Source organism: Saccopteryx bilineata, chromosome 2, assembly GCF_036850765.1.
Source record: "Saccopteryx bilineata isolate mSacBil1 chromosome 2, mSacBil1_pri_phased_curated, whole genome shotgun sequence".
Classification (NCBI taxonomy): domain Eukaryota; kingdom Metazoa; phylum Chordata; class Mammalia; order Chiroptera; family Emballonuridae; genus Saccopteryx; species Saccopteryx bilineata.
This window is the reverse complement of record NC_089491.1, coordinates 76,841,355-76,863,606: the sequence shown is the minus strand read 5'-3', so window position 1 is coordinate 76,863,606 and position 22,252 is coordinate 76,841,355. Positions and strand designations below refer to the sequence as shown.

At 40.2% G+C, this 22,252-nt stretch overlaps 1 protein-coding gene across 6 annotated transcripts in view; it reads left to right on the top strand.

Annotated features, from left to right (window-relative positions):
• Positions 1–218: 218 nt before the first annotated feature.
• Positions 219–22,252, top strand: part of PSIP1 (PC4 and SRSF1 interacting protein 1) — a 40,570-nt gene continuing 18,536 nt past the window's right edge. For 5 of the 6 annotated variants that reach the window (XM_066257286.1, XM_066257289.1, XM_066257288.1 and 2 more), the window contains exons 1-4: positions 219–376; positions 908–1,133; positions 5,012–5,088; positions 19,965–20,103. In XM_066257286.1, coding sequence (XP_066113383.1) covers positions 1,062–1,133; positions 5,012–5,088; positions 19,965–20,103 — 288 coding nt within the window. In that variant the 5' untranslated portion in view covers positions 219–376; positions 908–1,061. The remainder of the gene's footprint in view (positions 377–907; positions 1,134–5,011; positions 5,089–19,964; positions 20,104–22,252) is intronic. The other variant, XM_066257287.1, reaches the window with a different exon arrangement.

Genomic DNA, 22,252 nt, shown 5'->3' with positions numbered 1-22,252 from the left:
GGGGGAGACGCAGCATGCCTATCTCTTTTCGCCCACATCTTTTCAGCTCGCATCCGTCTTTCCCTCCACTTGGCTGTAACTAATAGAAAAAAGAGACCTTGAGGATATAAGGTCTTCTGTAGTTCCTCTTCGGAGCCACACACCATAGGCCAGAGCTGCGTTGCGCCCCTACCTCGGCGAGAACTTGGTCTCGCCCAAGTGCTAGCGGGCGCGGAGCGGGAGCCGCGCGGGAGCAGCGCAGCGACGGCGGCGGCGGCGGTTGCGACTCCGGGCGGTTGAGACGCCTCTGCGGCAGCTGGTGGCGCAGGTGGCTTGCGTGGACGCGGGCAGTGGAGGCCGGCCCTCCACCGCAGGCTCAGCGCCGCAACACCGGCAGGTGAGCGGGCAGCGGAGACTCGCCCCGCCCCCCCTCGGTGGCCCTGCTCCTGGCTGTAGCGGGGAAGTGGCCGCGGCCCACCCGGGAGCGGAGGCGGCCCTGGGCTGCGGCCGTCGGGAAGCAGGTTGTAGGGGGAGAGGTCGTATGTGGATGGAAAGCGAAGGTTCCCTCGTCTTTTGCCTTTTTTTTCCTTTTTTTTGCTCTCAGACCCCTCCCTCTTGGGGCTTAAACCCGGAGGGGGAGCTAGAGGAAGGATAGGATGGGAGAAAGGGGAAATTGGCGCTGGGAAGCATCTCTGCTTCAGGTGGCGGCGTCTTCTGGGTCGGAGCGCGGGGGACCTGCGGACGCCTGGAGGGGCAGCTCTGGGGCTGCGGAGGCGGCGCACTCGGGGGAGGAGCGGAGGCGGCTCTCCCCTCACTCTGCCACCCCCCACTCCTCGCCGTCCTCCCTCCGCGGTCCTCCCCTCCCCCGCCCCTCCCCGTAGCCCCTCCCTTCAGGTTTCTGAGCTTGAACCGCCTTCCGCGTCCCTAGCAGGCGCATCGGGACTCCGCGAGGCATCCTCCGGCTCCTCCCGCCCCGGAACCTCGGTTTCCGCCCGTCCTCCCGCATCTCCCCCGCCGTCTGTGCCGTCGCACCTCCTCACTGGTCTTCGGATTCGGATCCTCGGCATCACCCGTCACGAAACATGACTCGCGATTTCAAACCTGGAGACCTCATCTTCGCTAAGATGAAAGGTTATCCTCATTGGCCAGCTCGAGTAAGTGATTTTTAGCCTTCGCATATAGCGGTGCTACCCTTCTTAGAGGCCTACATCCTACCTTTCTCTTAATTTTTCCCCTCGTATCCTTTCTCCCTATAGCTTTCCTGCAACCTGGTTTGTAACCCGATTTTTCAGTTTTTTGTCCAGTATTCTCCCATATAATTTTAGGAATCTAGATGTTTCTACACACATGTATTTCCCTGTGGCCAGGTTTCCTTAATAGTAAGCGTTTAAATGTGATGCCAATTAATTTTCCATTGTAGGTGAAAATAAGTATGGATTTTTGTTTAAAAATTAACGAAACTGACATTTTCTTAATTTCTGGTAAAATATATAATAGTGAAATGGATGCCAAATTAGATGTCAAAGTGATATAAGTGATTAAATTAGATTTACAGGTGTTTTTCATGTTTTGTAGTTGATGAGGCCTGGATTTGCTTAATAAAGAGATTTAGGACTAGCTGTTCATGAAAATTGTACAGTAAGTTAGTACCAGGGAAAATGTGGAAAATTTATTTTCACGTTTTTTATGAAGTTTGCTGTATGACCTTGAAGAAGTTGTTTTACCTCTTTGATTGTTTTACAGGGGCAAAAGGAGGAGTGGCCCCCAGACTCCTGGGTGCACATCTGGTGGTACAGAGGTGATTAAGGACCCAGGATTTTTTGTGACATTTAGGAATTGAGATTGTCTAAAGTGCCATTTTCAGAAAACTATTTTTGTTAGGTTATAGTAGAACGCAGGTTTTAAAATAATGATGGAACTTAATAAATGTTGAAGTCCATTAAAATAGCTCAGAATTTTTTCTTATACATAAATGTGATATTCTAAAGTTATAATTTCTACTAATATACTTTTCCTTTTGTGGCAGAGACAGAGAGAGTCAGAGATAGGGACTGACAGACAGGAAGGGAGAGAGATGAAAAACATCAATTCTACATTGCGGTTCCTTAGTTGTCCATTGATTGAATTCTCATATGTGCTTGGGGGGTTGCGGGGGTGGGGCTACAGCAGACTGAGTGACCCCTTGCTCGAGCCAGCGACCTTGGGTCCAAGCTGGTGAGCTTTGCTCAAACCAGATGAGCCTGCTCTCAAGCTGGCGACCTCGGGGTCTTGAACCAGGGTCCTCTGTGTCCCAGTCCTATGCTCTATCCACTGCACCACCGCCAGTCAGGCTCTACTAATATACTCTTATTTGAAGAATGTATTTCTTAAAGATAGTTAAAATGATGGCAGCTGGAGGAAACATACCTTTTACAGAGAATCATGGAGTTGCCGAATGCTCTCCAAATATAAAATGTTCATTGTTTCTTGATTTTCCCATCTAGCTCTTTACAAACTCGGGTTTGCAATTTCTTTCGCCAATCTGGAAAGTTTTTTTCCTCTAGTTTATGAAGGCTACTTTTCATTGAAGTCTTACTGGAACAATCCTTAATCATAATTCTTGTCTATGTATTTGACACTCTATTTCCTTTCTGATAACCTCTTATTTTAACCTTTATTAAGTTCATGCCTTAACCTCCAAATAGATTGCAAGTATTTTTTTCCCCATTGATGTGAGAGCAGGGAGTGAGAGGCTTCACCTTCTTGTTCCATTTAGTTGGGTATATACATTGATTGCTTCTGGTTTGTACCCTGACTGAGGGTTGAACCCACAATGCTTTATCACCTGACCCACCTGGCCCGGGTGGATTGCAAGCTTCTTGAGGGCAATAGACTTAAACTGGATTTCTTTATACTACCATGGTCCCTAGTACATAGTCATGCACTTAGAAAACTATTTTATGTTTAAATAGAGCACAGGGAAACTTGACAGGTTTAAGATTCCTCCAAGATACTTTTTTCATTATTCTAGTACCCTATTTTGAGGAGTTAAAAAATCTGAGGTAATGGAATACATCTATATTCAGATTTTTGTTCCACAATACAGTTAAAAGTCAAATGAAAATATTTTAAATATTTTTCTAAATCATCCTTCCCACGTTTCAATATGTTAGGTAAAGTTAGTGCTGATAAAAGCAAAATAGAGTAGCCTTAGGAGGGCCAGAGTTTTTTCTTTCTTAATTTAGAAAGTTTTATATTTAATAAGTTCCATCTGTATTGGAACGGGACAGTTTTGTCTTTTTTTTTCTTAGATGCAGATGAGTTAAGTCAACTTTAAAAAATTGCCTAATGTTTATTAAAGTCTATAGAGGTGCTAGACATTTGCACAAAATCTTAAAGCTGTTTGCTAGCTGAAAGAAGCATATGAACTGGGTTGACAAAATATCCCTTATGTTAGGACCTGTAAGGATTTTTACAATTCTTGGGACCTTCTCACAAAGTTGAAATGACAGGTGAAATAATTCTTCCACGGATAAGTGAAGAAATTAAAGTTCCTAAGGGTGTTGGGTGGTAATGATTCTGTTGATGCCTAAAAATCAGACTGCTAGTCAAATCATTGTCCCTGTGGTCATTTCTTCAATATAATGCATGCAGAACATAGTAGGTCCTCTGATGGTCTGCTTCCATCTTAACAAAGTCAATTTTTAATCAAAGTGTCTTTGAAATTAAAAGAAAAATGTTATTAAGTTTAAATAAATAATGAAGTAAAGTAGAAATGTTACTAAATTCTGGCTAGATACTACTGTCTGATGGATTTAACTCTTGAGATCTGCTTTCCTTTTATTGATAAGCAAGAATAACAAATACCACTGATACTTAGACATAGTAGCACTTGATGCTTTCTTTCTTACTTTATTAGGATTGAAAGAAAAAAATGGGCCCTGGCCGGTTGGCTCAGTGGTAGAGCGTTGGCCTGGCGTGTAGTAGTCCCGGATTCGATTCCCGGCCAGGGCACACAGGAGAAGCGCCCATCTGCTTCTCCAACCCTCTCCCTCTCCTTCCTCTCGGTCTCTCTCTTCCCCTCCCGCAGCCGAGGCTCCACTGGAGCAAAGATGGCCCGGGTGCTGGGGATGGCTCCTCGGCCTTTGCCCCAGGCGCTATAGTGGCTCTGGTCGCAACAGAGGTGCCCCGGAGGGGCTGAGCATCGCCCCCTGGTGGGCAGAGCGTCGCCCCCTGGTGGGCGTACCGGGTGGATCCCGGTCGGGCGCATGCAGGAGTCTGTCTGACTGTCTCTCCCCGTTTCCGGCTTCAGAAAAATACAGAAAAAAAAAAAAAGAAAGAAAGAAAGAGAAAAATGGAACAGGTAACTTATGTGATTCAGCCGTGTAGGTATATGATCTTTTCAGAATATGTTTAGGCAAAAACACTCCTTTAAACTTTTGTTAATGTCTGCTTTTGCATTACTCCAGTATTTGTATAGCCTCCCTGCATAAATATGTAGGATTTTTTAACAGGTTTATGTTCCATTATCTAAAATGCTTAGGGTCAGGTATGCTTAAAAATTCAGAATTTGGGAATTGTAGAAATGTGATGATGGTGCGTGCATACAGAGTGGGCAAAAGTAGGTTTACAGTTGTGACTACATAAAAGTTTATTTTTGTATTATTTACTCTTTTATTACATATTTCTCCATATGAAGAAATGTAAATGTACTTTACCCGCCCCTGCATGTACCATATCATATATGTTGCTTCCGATAGGGTCTGGAATGGAATATAATAATCTAACACTTTCTGCAGAGAAGCATCAGTAGATAAAAGGAATAATGGAATAACTTCACTATCAGACAAGGTTTTTCCTCCAAATGAATTTTAGAAATATCTTGGTTTTTAGAGCTTCTTGGGTTTCAAAACCTAGGGATAAGGAATTACGGACCAGTAGTACTTGTCCATGATATATCAGATTCCTTTTGGATGTTTTGTGCCTAGTTTATTCTGTTGTATTAAGGTGTGTATGATTTAAAATATTTTAATTTTTCTGATCTTTCTTTTAGGTAGATGAAGTTCCTGATGGAGCTGTGAAACCACCCACCAACAAACTACCCATTTTCTTTTTTGGAACTCATGAGACGTAAGTCTTTTTAGTTCTAAAAGCAAACCACAGTTTATTTAGCCAGGGTCATTGGACATAAAATGAAAAACAAATAGAAATTATATGAAAGGGAAAATAGTAAAGGAATAGAAAACTTAAAATCACTTTTTAACTTTGAGGACAACCTGGCACCTTATTTTAGGCTTTTTATACACTGCTCAAAAAATTAGGGGATCAGGGAACGTGCAGATACTCCAGTACTTTCAGCCTTTTATATAGTGCATTTTCATCAATGAAGTAAAAGTTGGCTTTGCATCTCTTTTGCATAATTGAACAACTTTCTTTGACTTGTCTGCTTTTCTGATGTTCTTGTTTAAGGGGAAAAAAAAGTCAGATGCTTCTTTTATCACTTCATATTCCTTTTGAAATATCCCCATCCCCTAATTTTTGTGAGCCATATACTTGTAGGAAAGGTGAGAAGAAGAAGCCTGGATGGTACCTTCTGTGTGTGTTTACATGTCCTGAGAGCCACTGTGACCACTCTGTTGCACCTGGTGGGCAGAAAACTGCATTTGGTGAAACTAATTTTTCAAAAATTACAGCTGAATATTGAACTGTTACTTCTAAGTGCATAGCATCACTCTAGGGGCTATCTCATTAATTTCAGAAAAAATAATATCCTACATACTTTTAATGGCCTTATAAATATTATATATAATTTCATTGGTTCTGAACCTGAAGTAATAGAATTTGCCATCATTCTGGTAAAGTATGCTTGTTTACCTGGAACCAGGAGAACAAAGGTGTTGATATTCTAATGAGAATTGTGTATTCCTAATAGTCTACAATAGCAACATTTGGGTTAATGTTGCTTAGACACTGTATGAACTTTTCTGTAATTTCTTTATACAGTTTTATTAAGATGTAATTTTTGTCATATTTTACTTATTTAAAGTGTATAACTTAATAGTTTTTAGTATATTTACTTCCATACCCAATAGCAGTCATTCTCCATTCCCTTCCCAACCCTAGACAACTACTATTTTACTCTGTCTAGATTGGCCAATTCTGAACATTTCATATTAATGGTATCTATCATATAATGCCACATAATTATTATGATTTTAAATATAGTTTTATGGCTATGGCTATAGCTTAGGAGCATCGTCCCCGTACGCCAAGGTTGCTAGTTCGATCCCCTGTCAGGGCTCATATAGGAATTAACCAATGAATGCATAAATAAGTGTAACATTGATGTCACTCCTTCTCCTTCCACCTCACTCCCCATTCTCCCTCCTTTCTCTCTATCCCTCTTTCCCTCTTCCTCCCTCTCTTGCTCCTGCTTCACTGTCCTTTCTCCCTCTCCCTCCCTCTCTCCTCTTTCTCTCTCCAAAATTAATAAACAAGACAATGAAAGTACAGTTTTTTTTGTTTTTTTTACAGAGACAGAGAGTCAGAGAGAGGGATAGACAGGGATAGACAGACAGGAATGGAGAGATGAGAAGCATCAGTCATTAGTTTTTCATTGCGACACCTTAGTTGTTCATTGATTGCTTTCTCATATGTGCATGTGCCTTGACTGCAGGCCTTCAGCAGACCGAGTAACCCCTTGCTCGAGCCAGCGACCTTGGGCTCAAGCTGGTGAGCTTTTGCTCAAACCAGATGAGCCTGCACTCAAGCTGTCGACCTTGGGGTCTCGGACCTGGGTCTTCCGCATCCCATTCCGACACTGTCCACTGCACCACTGCCTGGTCAGGCGAAAGTACGGTTTTGAGTCCGGAATTGGATTGGCTTCCACCATAATTACTTTAAGCTTAGGTAGATTCTATATATAAACATTTAATTTTGTAAGAAATGATGATTTTCTTATTCCATGGGATAATATCATTTTAAAAAGTTCTATAAATTTATTAGGGAAAAGTATCTTTTAATAAAATATTTGTGTAATGTGTATTGGAGCAGGGGTATTAACCAGGTCAGGCTACACTGGCATCACATGGGAACTTTAGTGAGATGTACAAATTCTTGGGCCCTACCTACTAAATCAAACTGAGGGGTAGAGCCCCACCAGTATTTCTAGATGATTTTGATGCATGTGAAATTTGGAAACACTAATAAAATAATGCAAGTAGACATTCCTTAGGATTTTTAAGTTTTACAAGTTTAGAATTCTTGGCATTTAATTTTTCTGAAGTGTGAAAGATTTTTTAAAAATTAATTAATTTATTCATTTATTTATTCTTTGACCAGAGAGTGGGTATGGGGGGCAGATAGGGACAGACAGACATAAAGGGAGAGAGATGAGAAGCATCAGTTCTTTGTTGTAGCACCTTAGTAGTTCATTAATTGGTTTCTCATATGTGCCTTGACTGGGGCACTACAGCAGTGAGTGACGTCTTGCTCAAGCCAGCAACCTTGGGGTTTCAAACCTGGGTCCTCTGCATCCCATTCCAACACTATCCATTGCACCATTGCCTGGTCAGGCTGAAGTGGAAGAGACTTTATACATTTATATATGTCCTTATAGTTCTCTATAGAACACAGTTCATTCTTGGGTTAATTTTAGATGAAGAATGATCATAGCTTCCCTAGTATTTAAAAGTGAGGGTGTGTTGTGGGTTTTTTTTGTTTTTGTTTTTTTGCCTGACCAGGTGTTTGCACAGTGGATGGAATGTCAGCCTGAGACGCTGAGGACCCAGGTTTGAAAACCTGAGGTTGCCTGGTTGAGCCCAAAGGTTGCTGGCTCAACTGGAGCTCCCCCCAACCCAAGGCACATAAGAGAAAGTAATTGTTAAACAACTAAGGTGCCACAGCAAAGAACTGATACTTCTCATCTCTCTCCCTCTTCGTCCCCTCCCCATCTTCATGAATCTGGTGCAGTGGATAAAGTGTCGACCTAGAACACCGAGTCACCAGTTTGAAACCCTGGGCTTTCCTGGTCAAAGTACATACACAGGCCCTGGCCGGTTGGCTTAGCAGTAGAGCGTCGGCCTGGCGTGTGAGGGACCTGGGTTCGATTCCCGGCCAGGGCACATAGGAGAGGCGCCCATTTGCTTCTCCACCCCCTCCTCCTTCCTCTCTGTCTCTTTTTTCCCCTCCCGCAGCCAAGGCTCCATTGGAGCAAAGATGGCCCGGGCGCTGGGGATGGCTCCTTGGCCTCTGCCCCAGGCGCTAGAGTGGCTCTGGTGGCGGCAGAGCGACGCCCCGGAGGGGCAGAGCATCATCACCCCCTGGTGGGCAGAGCGGCGCCCCTGGTGGGCGTGCCGGGTGGATCCCCGTCTGGCACATGCGGGAGTCTGTCTGACTGTCTCTCCCCATTTCCAGCTTCAGAAAAATACAAAAAAAAAAAAAAAAAGCACATACACAATAATCAATAAACAGCTCAAGTGAAGCAACTATGAGTTGATATTTCTTGCTTACCCACCCTCTCTATAAAGTCAATAAATCTTAAAATAAAAATGAGGGGTTTTTTTTTTACATTGTATCTTAATATTAAAGTACACCAGATAACTAAACCTTCATAAGCATAGTTTGGTTAATGAAGACAACTAATTACTAATATTAAAGAGTAATACATTATTCAAGGAATTAGAATCTAATTTTATTTAGTGATTTTACAGAGAGGGGGCAATTGAGAAGTATCAACTCATAGTTGCTTCATTGTAGTTGTTCATCACTTGCTTCTTGAATGTGTCTCGAACCTGGGACCGTAGGGTCCCAGCTCCACACTCCATCCACTGTGCCACAACAGGCCTAGCTAGAATGTAATTTTAAAATTAAACTGATAATAATACATTTTCATTTTAAAATGCACTTGTAAAGTTTTGTGCCTAAATGTTCTTATAAGTATACCATTTATCTTTGGAAGGGCCATGCTGCTTTATCTGTTGGTTTGGTGACTTTTCTTGTACTTACAGGTTTTAATTCAGAAAGTAGATCTTGATTTGCCCTACACACAAAGTTGGCAGGGTAGTTATTTGAACCTTTCAATTTGGATTTTGCATAAACAGTTGTTTATTCTATTGGCCTGTAGTTACAGAGCTGGGAAAGGAAGAACATAGAAGATTGAATAGCACTTTAGAAAAATGCTTATTCATATCATTTGTATATATATCCTTATAGTTTTATAGTTCATTCTTGAAGAATGACCATACCTTTCCCAGCATTTAAAAATGAGGATTTATGGCTTGACCTGTGGTGGCGCAGTGGATAAAGCGTCGACCTGGACTGCTGAGGTCGCCGGTTTGAAACCCTGGGCTTGCCCGGTCAAGGCACATATGGGAGTTGATGCTTCCTGCTCCTCCCCCCTTCTCTCTCTCTCTCTCTCCTCTAAAATGAATAAATAAATAAAATAATTTTAAAAAATGAGGATTTTAAATTCTCCTTTTTCCCTCTAGGCCAGTATCTCCCTCTTTATCCTCAGCTCCAAGGGCCCTTCTCCTATCTCTGTAACTTTCTAAATAAACCTTACCTTTAAAAAGATATGAGGGCCCTGGCCGGTTGGCTCAGTGGTAGAGCGTCTGCCTGGCGTGCGGAAGTCCCGGGTTCGATTCCCGGCCAGGGCACACAGGAGAGGCACCCACCTGCTTCTCCACCCCTCTCCTTCCTCTCTCTCTCTTCCCCTCCCACAGCCGAGGCTCCATTGGAGCAAAAGATGGCCCAGGCGCTGGGGATGGCTCCTTGCCCTCTGCCCCAGGTGCTAGAGTGGCTCTGTTCGAGGCAGAGCGACGCCCCCTGGTGGGCGTGCCAGGTGGATCCCAGTTGGGCGCATGCGGGAGTCTTGTCTGACTGCCTCCCTGTTTCCAGCTTCAGAAAAATACAAAAAAAAAAAATAAAAGAGGATTTTTACATTGTATAAATTAAGATATTTTCATTTGAATTTAGAGCAGAATCATTATATAATTTTTTATGAAAACGTCTGAATTTTCGTAGTTTGACATGCACAGTCAATTCATCCAGTAATCAAATTTCAAATATTAGACAATAGTGTACACAAACTGTGACCGTATACTAAGTATCTTAAAACTAACAGCTTCAAAACATACCCTTAGTAAATAAGACTGACAGGGACTCAGTGCTTTTCTGGTGCCAAAAGTCTTGGTGCTTTCCTTGATTACATACTGTATCGTCTTTCCCCTTCCTCTCCACATCTAGTCAGCCAGCAAGTCTCGTTTCCTTTCAGGTGCATTCTGATCTGTCCACCCTTCTCTCTCCATGTACTCTTCTTCAACCCAAGCCCATGCCAGAGTTACGCTTGTAAATAGTGTCCTAACCCTTGCCTGGACTCAGTTTTAGATCATGTCATTTCCCTGTCTCTAAACCTTCAATGCTCCCTTACTAATGTCACCAACAAACAAAACCTCCGAATTTTGTTTACAGGTGTACTTTATGAGGCCTTATCAATTTTTTTAAATGTTAAATAATAAACTTTATTTTGTCTCAGGTCCTTCTTGTTTTCCCTTTTTTGGAAAAGACCTTTTTATTTTTAAAGTCTGGATCTTAGCTCAAATCCTTCTCTTTATGCTTATTTTCTCTATTACAGTGATGATTGAAATTTTTTTTTCTTTACCCACAAGTGAGCATGGAGAGCAGGGACCTTGTTTTTCTTGTTTGTCATCATTTACTTAAGTGCCTGGAGCATAGTGGCTGTTAAATAAATATTTGGTGATAGAGTGAAAGCTCTATGTCCTAGATAAAATCATTTGTTGATTATGAATTTGCTGTCCATTAACCAACATTTATATAGTCTTCTAGCCAACTATATCAGAAGGCTGTCTTTAAATCCTGACTGCTATTTAACCTTTTGTATGACCTTGGGCAGGTAACTTAACCTTATGTGCTTTTATTATTTGTAAAATGGGAACAATAATATGTTCTACCTCAGTTTTGCGGTGCAAACAGGATATTACATGAAAAATGCTTAGAACAGTGATTGGCATGTATCAGCTATTAATGAAAGATAATGTGACATGCAGTGTGCATTTCGCTAATTACCACCATTGCTAATTGAGGGAATATTTTCACCTTGATCTATTTCTCTAAAGGCTAGAAAATGTAAATGAAGGTGGTATTTTTGTCACCTTTATCTCCATACTGCCCCTTTTTGTTTTTTATACAAAGAGGTTGGATGTTCAGTCTAGGAATTTTAAAATTGTCCATCACAGCCTTTTTAAAAACCTGCCTAACATACAGTTTTAGGAGGAAAGGTGAGTGGGGAAGTGCTGATGTCCAGTTTTTCCTGTAACCTCTCCATAGGAAAGCAGTAAAGGAATGAATCATAGAATAGGATTTTATTTTCTTCACTCGTTCTTCTCTACAACTTCTGTACTCCAGCCAAAGCTGCATGTGCTGGTGTGGGGTTTGTATAATTTTGCATAAGCCCTATACCAAATAATGAGAACTGTTTGTTTTCCCCTTTTTTAGTGAGAGTAGGGGAGATACAGAGACAGACTCCTTTATGTGCCCTGACCAGGATCCACCTGGCAACCCCATCTGGGACTGATGCTCTGCCAGTCTGGGGCCATGCTCGCAACCAAGCTATTTTTTACACCTGAGGCAGAGGCTCCATGGAGCCACCCTCAGCACTTGGGGCTGATGTGCTCAAACCAATCCAGCCATGGCTGTGGGAAGAGAAGAGGGGTGGGGAGGTAGGGAGAAGCAGATGGTCACCTCTCCTGTGTGTCCTGACCAGGAAACGAACCCTGGACTTCCTCATGCTGGGTCGAAGCTGTACCACTGAGCTAACTGCCAGGGCCATATCTGTATATGAGCAGGTTCATGGCACATAGTATATGCATATTCCTTTATCTATTGAATTATATTCTATTATAAAAGAATGCATGCTGTCAAAGTATAAAGTCTAGTTATAAAACAGTATGTTTCATATTTTGTGATTTAATGAGAAAAGAAATAGCAAGTTAGAATCAATTTTTTAAAAAATTTACTATATAGTAATATTTAGCAGCAGGTAAATGAGTTTTGAGTTTGGTATCTTTAGCTCTGGTAAGCTTTCCCATTATAAATTTAAAAATTTTTATTTTTTAGTGAGAGAAACATTGATTTGTTGTTCTATATTCTATTTATACATTCATTGGTTGATTCTTTCAAGTTCTCTGACCAGGAAGGAACCAAACCAGCAACCTTAGTGTATCAGGATGATGCTCTAACCAACTGAGCTACTGGGCCAGGGCAACCTTTCTCTGTTTTTGTTTTTTTGTTTTTTAATTTTATTTAGAATATTAACAGGGTGACTGACATTGATCAATTAGAGTACATAGGTTTCAGATAAACATTTCTACAGCATTTGAACTGTTGATTATGTTGTATACAAGATTTGCCATTTTTTAAATGGGACTTTTGGAAGAGTTATGATAACAGCTTTTGTGAGGGATAGATGTATACTGTGGATATATACATTGTTTATAAAAAGAATTTAAAGAAGTAGCTGCTTTTCTGTGTGTTTATAGTCTGAAAACTGGAGTACATAGGAACACAGTTAAGGCCTTCAGGAGTATGCCATGTAACAAACACACTTGGAGGATTTAAGTTCCTTCAGAATTATAAAATTAGTATCATAGTTAATGCTTTGTTATTTTTTAAAGGATATTTACATTAGCCTTTTTTTTTTTTTTTTTTTGTATTTTTCTGAAGCTGGAAACGGGAGAGACAGTCAGACAGACTCCCGCATGCGCCCGACCAGGATCCACCTGGCACGCCCACCAGGGGCAACGCTCTGCCCACCAGGGAGCGATGCTCTGCCCCTCTGGGGCATCGCTCTGCTGTGACCAGAGCCACTCTAGCGCCTGGGGCAGAGGCCAAGGAGCCATCCCCAGCGCCCGGGCCATCTTTGCTCCAATGGAGCCTTGGCTGCGGGAGGGGAAGAGAGAGACAGAGAGGAAGGGGGGGGTGGAGAAGCAAATGGGCGCTTCTCCTATGTGCCCTGGCAGGGAATCGAACCTGGGTCCCCCGCACGCCAGGCCGACGCTCTACCGCTGAGCCAACCAGCCAGGGCCAGCCCTGCTTCTTAATGGGCTTTGACACTGATATTTGAAATCTGAGTTCTTATGTTATGAGATATGGCATAAATATTAGATGTTTCAAAGACTACAGTGGATAAAGAAAACTCAGAAACCTTTTTAAGGAACACTGTCAAGAGTTGAGGCTCTGGCCTGACCGGGTAGTGGTGCAAGGATAGTGTTGGACTGGGAGGCAGAGGACCCAGGTTCAAAACCCTGAGGTCACCAGCTTGAGCGCAGCTGTAGAGCATCGTCCCTGTCTCATTATCATCATCATCCTTGTCGTCGTTGTGGTTTCCCATACTACCCCCCCTCAAGGCACACATGAGAAAGCAAATCAATGAACAACTAAGGCTAAGAAGACGAAGGAGCAGCAGCAAAGAATTGATGCTTCTCATCTCTCTCCCTGCCTGCCTGTCTGTTCCTCTCTGTCTCTGTCATACACCCACAAAAAAGAGTTGAGGCTCTGCTACTTAATACTTAATAGCTAGATGATCTTTTTTTGCTGTATTTTTCCGAAGTGAGAAGTGGGGAGCGGTAGACAGACTGACTCCCACATGTGCCTGACCGTGGATCAATCCTGCACACCCCACCAGGGAACGATGTTCTGCCCATCTGGGGCATTGCTCTGTTGTAACAGGAGCCATTCTAGCGCTTGAGGCAGAGGCCATGGAGCCATCCTCAGCACCTGGGCCAACTTTGCTCCAATGGAGACTTGGCTACTTGAGGGGACGAGAGAGAGAGAGAGAGAGAGAGAGAGAGAGAGAGAGAGAGAAAGGAGAGGGGGAAGGTGGAGAAGCAGATGGGCGCTTCTGTGTGCTGTGGCCGGGAATTGAACCTGGGATTTCCACACTCTGAGCCGATGCTCTACCACTGAGTCAGCCAGCCAGGGCCTAGCTAGATCTAGATCTTGCCTGAATCAGTTCATCTTTCTGGCTTATCAGTTTTCTAATATTTAAAATGAGCATGTTTGTGATCCCCTAAGGTTCCTTTCAGCTTGGGAATTTGTTGGATAAATGAATTTGAATTATTGTATATTTTTTCATTTAAAATTTTTTTAAAATAACACAAAAGGAGAGTTCTCTACAGAGGAAACATTTGTACTCAGATATTTAGAGACAACCCCTACACCTGTTAATGTTTTGATGTATTTTCATTGAGATTTTTTTTTTTTTCTTTCTGAAGCTGGAAACAGGGAGAGACAGTCAGACAGACTCCCGCATGCGCCCGACCGGGATCCACCCGGCACGCCCACCAGGGGCGACGCTCTGCCCACCAGGGGGCGATGCTCTGCCCATCCTGGGCGTTGCCATGTTGCGACCAGAGCCACTCTAGCGCCTGAGGCAGAGGCCACAGAGCCATCCCCAGCGCCCGGGCCATCTTTGCTCCAATGGAGCCTTGGCTGCGGGAGGGGAAGAGAGAGACAGAGAGGAAAGCGCGGCAGAGGGGTGGAGAAGCAAATGGGCGCTTCTCCTGTGTGCCCTGGCTGGGAATCGAACCCGGGTCCTCCGCACGCTAGGCCGACGCTCTACCGCTGAGCCAACCGGCCAGGGCCTCATTGAGATTTTTATGTCATTTTAAAATGGAGTGCTCTGGCCTGACCTGTGGGGGCGCAGTGGATAAAGCGTCCACCTGGAATGCTGAGGTTGCTGGGAGCCGTGGGCTTGCCTGGTCAAGGCTCATATGGCAGTTGATGCTTCCTGCTCCTTCCTCTGTTCTCTCTCTTCTCTCTAATAAAAATGAATTAATAAAATCTAAAACATAAATAAATAATAAAATGGAGTGCTCTGAGGAATGAATTGGCTTAAGGTTGTGTCTTGGGGACCAGCAGTGGCTGTCTAAAAAAAAACTAATCTGGGTCCTGATCACCTATCCTTTGATTACTTACCCAGGGAAGATTCCATATGTTACTATTTTATATTAAAGTGTAATTTACATACAATGTTGTGTAACTTTGAGCTGTAAATGTTGATTTGTTGATATATTTGTATAGTGCAATATGATTACCACCATACTGTTAGCTAATACTTCCATCATGTTCCATAATTATTTCTTTCTTTCTTGGCGAGCACATGAGAGGGTTTTTTACATCCACATGGGCTTATTTTATTTTAGTGGTAGGTTTTTGTTTTTTGGTTCATTAAGAGGCTTCTTAAGCATATTCTTTGAACCAATAGTTTTACTTAAAATTTATTATGAAGATTATGTACAAAGATTGAGCAATATGTTTACTGTAGCTGTATTATTATTTTTGAGAGAAAGAGATGAGAAGCATCAACTTGTAGCTGTGTCACTTTAGTTGTTCATTGGTTGTACAGCTGCTTTATTTTATAACAGAAAATTTGAGGCTCTGGCCAGCTTCTCAGTAAATAGAGCATTGGCCTGACATGCATACGTACCAGGATCTATCCCTGAACAGGACACACTTGAGAAGTGACCATCTGCTTCACTTCCCCTCTTGCAGCCAGTGGCTCAATTGATTCAAGCATCCGCCCCAGCATTCAAGTGTTGGCCCCAGATGGGGGATGCTGGGGGGGATCCCAGCTGGAGCACAAGCGGAGTCTGTTTCACTATCTCCCCTCCTCTCATTTAAAAAAAAAATTGATTATAGCAGTGGTCCAATAACAAAATAATTTTGGGATAGCCATTCAGTGAATAGTATATAGCTGTTAAGTAATTATATGAGATATTCATTTTAATTTGAAAAATTATTTATGGGTATTATATATATTAAAATTACATACTTATGTGTACATATGCAACTAAAAAGTGGCTGAAAACAATAACTATAGTTGGTAAAATTGAGGATCACTTACTTTCTTTGTTAGGATGTGGTATTCACCAAAAAATATTTTAATAGCTTGATTGAGATATAATCATATCCCAAACAATTCAACCATTTAACGCAGGGGCCTCCAAATTGCGGCCCCCTGAGGCCATTTATCTGGCCCCTGCTGCACTTCTGGAAGGGGCACCTCTTTCATTGGTGGTCAGTGAGAGGAGCATAGTTCCCACTGAAATACTGGTCAGTTTGTTGATTTAAATTTACTTGTTCTTTATTTTAAATATTGTATTTGTTCCTGTTTTATTTTTTTACTTTAAAATAAGGTATGTGCAGTGCGCATAGGGATTTGTGGTTGTTGTTTTTTTTAATTTTAGAAAGGAGAGAGAGAGGGAGAGAGACAGAGAGAGAGAGAGAAGGGGGGAGGAGCAGGAAGCATCAACTCCCATATGTGCCTTGACCAGGCTAGCCCAGGGTTTCAAACTGGAGACCTCAGCATTTCCAGGTCGACGCTTTATCCACTGCGCCACCACAGGTCAGGCCGGGATTTGTTCATAGTTTTTTTATAGTCCGGCCTTCCAGCGGTCTGAGGGACAGTGAACTGGCCCCCTGTGTAAAAAGTTTGGGGACCCCTGATTTAAAGTGTACAATTCAGTTGATCTTAGTATATCCAGATAGTAGTGTAGCCATTTGCACACTTCTAGAACATTTTTATCACCCCAAAAGAAGCCCTGTGTCCCACAGCAGATACTTCCCAGTTTTTCCTTCTGTCTTCCCTTAGGTAACCACTAATCTATTTGCCTTTTTTGGACATTTCAAATATAAATGCAACTATACAACATGTGGTATTTAATGACTGATTTTTTTTTTACTTAGCATGTTTTGAAGGTTCATCTGTATTGTGGCATGTAATAGTACTTCCATTTCTTTTTATTCCCAATATTCTTTTGTGTTCATCTTCCATATTTCTCCATTCATCAGTTGTCGGGATTATTTCTGCTTTCAGTTATAAATAATGCTGCTGTGAACATTTGTGCATAAGTTTTGTTTTTCTTTTAAAGATTTTTTTTTCTTTTACAGAGACAGAGTCAGAGAGAGGGACAGATAGGGACAGAAAGACAGGAACTGAGAGAGAGGAGAAGCATCCATCATCAGTTTTTCATTGCGACACCTTGGTAGTTCATTGACTGCTTTCTCATATGTGCCTTGACCATGGGCCTTCAGCATACTGAGAAACCCCTTACTCGAGCCAGCGACCTTGGGTTCAAGCTAGTGAGCTTTGCTCAAACCAGATGAGCCCGCGCTCAAGCTGGTGACCTCAGGTCTCGAACCTGGGTCTTCTACATCCCAGTCCAACGCTCTATCCACTGCACCACTGCCTGGTCAGGCTGTGCCTAAGTTGTGTGGACATTTTTGCAGTCCTGTAGCAGTGGGATTCCTGGTTGAAAGGATAACTTTATGTTTTCAACCTTCTGTGTATAACATGAAGATGTCGCAGAGGAAGTGATGCCAACAAAAATACTGAAGGTATTTCACAACACTGAAGGTAATGCAAAGGATAAAGTGTTGGAAGCTGATCAGACTTAGGAATATGACAGGCTTGCCAAAGCATAGAAAATACACTTATTCATATCATAGGTTATGTGATCAGAAGACAGCAAGCACTGTTCAAACTACTTTTGATAAATTCTACAAAGAAATGAAACACTTTAAATCTCAATGTTTCTAATATTTTAGACTACAGTGTATTAATAAGTATTAGTTTTATTTTTTTTTTCATTTTCTTTGCACACTGTAAGAGTGTTCAAAATTTTGACAATATTTAAAGGTTATGGACTATCATAGTTTTCCTGATTGTTAAGGCTTCCGTGCACAGTCATTTTTATGGTCTCATACTGTCATGCAAAGGGACAGTGAGTGAGGATTGCCTGTTTTGAGAAAAGAAAAAGCCATGTAAATTTAACTTGTCAAACCTGTAAACACTGAATAACATTGTAGGAGAATTAGTCTTCTCTTTTTGAATAGCTTTTAGGTTTAGTGTTGTATCTAAAAATACCCTATATATGAGGCTTTAAAACATTTTTCTGTTTACTAAGTGTTTAAGGTACCTTCCACTTCTTGAATTTCCTTTTGTCACCAGTTTTGAGCCTTTTGGGTATTTTGCATTATAAATGAGGGTGCTCTCTGACTTTCTGCATTGCTGTTGGGCATACAACTTTTTCAGTGTTTCCAACTTCGAATCTCTTTATATTTCTCTCTTGTCTTTGGTCTTATAAGTTGTTTTTGTAGGATTGTAGCAGAGAATATGTGTTGATTTGTCGTTTTAATAATTGAGTATATTTTATTTTTGATGAAAGTTTTAAGTGTTTTACTTGGAATTTGAAACTGATTATGTAGGAAGAATTGTTTTACTGTATTAATGTCTTAATTTTTCTAAGTTGAGACTGGATAGGAATGAATGATACCTATTAAAAGTAAATTTCTGCATCAAATGAGATGATTTAAGTGTGCTTTAATTGATATGCAGTTAAAACACATGTATTTAATGAGTATTCCTCAATTACAGAATTTAAATAATAAAGCTGACTTTTATATACACTGATTATATTGAAATAGAGCTCTAAGTCTAGATTTAATTGAAATTTTATTTTAATGTCTTAAAATATTCTAACTGGGATGTTTACAATCATTAGGTCCCCAGTTCTTCAAGAATTTCAGCAGACAAGAAATTTGTGATATATACCTTATTTATAGTTGATAATAAGTTGTAGCATATTTTAAAAGAAATGAGTAATTTGGTTTTCTACTTGCTTTGAAGAGTACACATATATAACAACCATTATAGCAAAAAAAAACACCTCATACATACTGCATATCTACCTTTATAGAATTGACAGTCTTTCCAGAACTGACTGGCATAGGGAGATATACGGAGTTTTTTCTGGAAAAAATAATCTAAATACATCTGTATGTATATACAAAAGCAGTGAACTCTCTTCATTGGCGGATTCCATATTTGTGAATTTGCCTGCTCACTAAAATTTATTTGTAATCTCAGATCTGTACTCCTGCCTTTCTGGTCATGTCAGTGCAAAATAGTAAAAAATTTGAGTAACTTGATGCACACATTCCTAGCTTAGGCTGAACAAGGCAGTAGTAATACTTCTGCCTTGTTTCAACTATCATACTGTAAACAAGTGTCCTTCTTGGAATCTGTGCAGTGCCATGGTTTTTGCACATTCATGTTTTTTTTTGTTGGTTATTTTGCTGTTTATAATGGCCTCCAATTGTGCCGAAAGTGCTGAAGTGCTGTTTAGAGTTCTTAAGTGAAAGAAGGCTGTGCTGTGCCTTATGGAAAAAGTGTGTGTTATATATGGCCATAAGCTCAGTGTTAATGAATTGCAATATTTATTAAGATGTCTTTAAACACAAACATGTAAAATAGGTTATTTTGATTTGTTGAAAATGTGACCAGAGGCTCAAAGTAGCCTACCTTGTCTTTTTCCTGGAGCAGCTGTGTACAGTATTCACTAATTCAGTATATGCAATGACTTTACAGGACATAATTACCACAAATACAAGAATTGACTGTTGCGTGTGTGTATGAATGACCCAACCAATTAGTCAGAATATTTGATTTCCTTATTGAAAAATTCTTAACAAATTCATTCTATCATAAAAATTTACTTGTATATTACAAATAGAAAACTTACTGACAATGTTTTGAGTTGTGTATTTTACCATATTACATGGCAATAAAATTATATTTGAAGTGCATTTAAATGTATTAATTTATTTTTGTGTATTTTGTTGTAAAGTATATATAACAGAATTTCCCATTTTAACAATTTTTAAGTGTACTATACAGTTCAGGGTCCTTAAGCACATTCTCATGCAACTTGTTTTTTTAAATAGGATTATGGATAGGTGCTTGTGACTGAATTTAATAAAAGTATTCAGAATTAAATATAATTACTTGTGTCTGCCCCTTTAGTAAGAGTTTTAATGCATTTTAGATTAAGAATTTTGATAATTGCATCATGTGGTAGTGCTATTTAATAACTTACTATATTTTGAGTTTGCTTTGCACTCACATTTTCCCCCCCTCTCCTTTTTAGTGCTTTTTTAGGCCCAAAGGATATATTTCCTTACTCAGAAAATAAGGAAAAGTATGGAAAACCAAATAAACGAAAAGGCTTTAATGAAGGTTTATGGGAGATAGATAACAATCCGAAAGTGAAATTTTCAAGTCAACAGGTGCGTCATATTACATGATACTTAGTTTAGTATTATGTATCCCGTCTTGAGGAATAATCACTATTCTAACTGTAGGAAAATAAATATTAATTTGAGAACCATGTCAGTTTCCAACCAAATTGTTCTTATTTGTGAGGTTGAATGTTGACTTCTCATATCTGGATGAACTGATGAAAATATTACCTGCATGAATGTATTATATACCTTGGATATATTACTTACCTCCATCTGATTGATAGTTTAAAATATCATTGAATTTAAAGCCATATGTACTGTTCTGTTAATTTAGGTTTATAATTTGAAGGGTGTGTTTTCTTATGTTTTAATTTCTATATCCATAAAATTATTTTAGTGTATGATCCCCTGATGAGTTAAAGTAAACATGTGACAAAAGTACTGACAGCACTGTACAGATTATACAGAATGCTTTGGTGACTAGATTAGCCTTAAACCTCCTGTTTATTTTTCATGTGACCAGAGTTTTTTTTAGATCAGTTTTGAGCTAGTAAACAAGGGGGGGGGGCATATAGAAGATAGCAAGAAACTGAAAAATTTTGTAACTTTCTACTTTTAAATCTCTCTCACTTTTTTTTTTTTTCATTTTTTTGGTTCTTTGCATGTGTCACACTTTTTCTTCGCATTGTTAATTTTTCAGGTGCTGTTTTATCTGGAACATTTAAATCTTTCATTGATGCTCCAGGGCTCCATTTAATAATCCTAAGTGCCTTCATTACCATTCAAAACTTATTTGTTAAAAACTCATCATACCATGTCATAATTGCTTCTGTACTTAACTACCGTAGACTATTAACTCCATGAACAAAGTTGTATGTTCTCTGTGCCTGACATTATTTGTGTGGGCAGAGTAGGTCTACACTAAATATTTATTGCATGAATGTAAGAACAGATAGATGAATGGTTCCCATCATTAATGTGTTGACTTTGTAAAGGGAAACCAAAGACTTTAAACTGTTTACTGAAACTTACATTTTATGATTTCACTCTAATTATGAATCCTATGACTACCTACAAGGTCTTTTTCATCTTCCACATTGCCCAGCAATGTCACTACTCTCTTTTCCTACCTACTTACTAATCTCCAAGTAGTTTTCAACACAAGTATGTGGAATTTCCCATTTCACAATGAAATTTTTGGTAGGTTGTATGCATGGAAACCCAAGAATTGTCTGTCTTTATACAAAGTATCAATGATTGTGCTGATGTGATCCGCTGTGTCCCCTGTCTAAACACATCCCCAGTGGCACATTCCTAGAGTTTGGGGAAAGCAGTAATGTCTAAAACTTTATAATAATTTTGTGGCTTATCATCATTGCCCCCCCCCTTTTAACAATAGAGGAAATGGGTTTACATTTTAAAAGACTTGCCAAAGGGAACAGAGCTAGAAAGGGGCATAGTTTAGATTATAATACTATCATTGCACAGGTCTTTGCTTACCCTCATCTCTTAATATGTATGAGTTTCTTCTGTTACTCATCTTTTTGGTTGGTGTTAATGAATGTCTCAGGCCTCTAGATTACCTGCTTAAGTATTACCTAGGGTTACTTTTCAAAATTTAATGATGATTACTGGACTCTTACTCAGTACCTGTTAAATCAGAATCACTTAAGTTGGGGTCTTGGGAATCCATTTTAAATAAACTAAGTTTTAAAGCTTAAAGTATTTAAATAAAGCTAAGGCTGTATATTTGAAATAGATTTAAGCTCTCCAGAATATTTCAGTAGTTGAATACAGTGTAGGTCTGTTCTATTCTAAATCAACTTATATTGTATCCTGTTGGGTATTTGTTGGTTAGAACATCGGAATTCTTTATGGTAAACGTTCATTTCAGCCTCAGTATTTTATCCTCTGCACTTGTATACATTAAATTGCAGGAATATAATATCTTAGAGCAGTGGTCCCCAACCCCCGGGCTGAGGACCGGTACTGGTCCACAGAGAAAGAATAAATAACTTACATTATTTCCGTTTTATTTATATTTAAGTCTGAACGATGTTTTACTTTTAAAAAATGACCAGATTCCCTCTGTTACATCTGTCTAAGACTCACTCTTGATGCTTGTCTTGGTCACGTGATACATTTATCCGTCCCACCCTAAAGGCCGGTCCATGAACATATTTTCTGACATTAA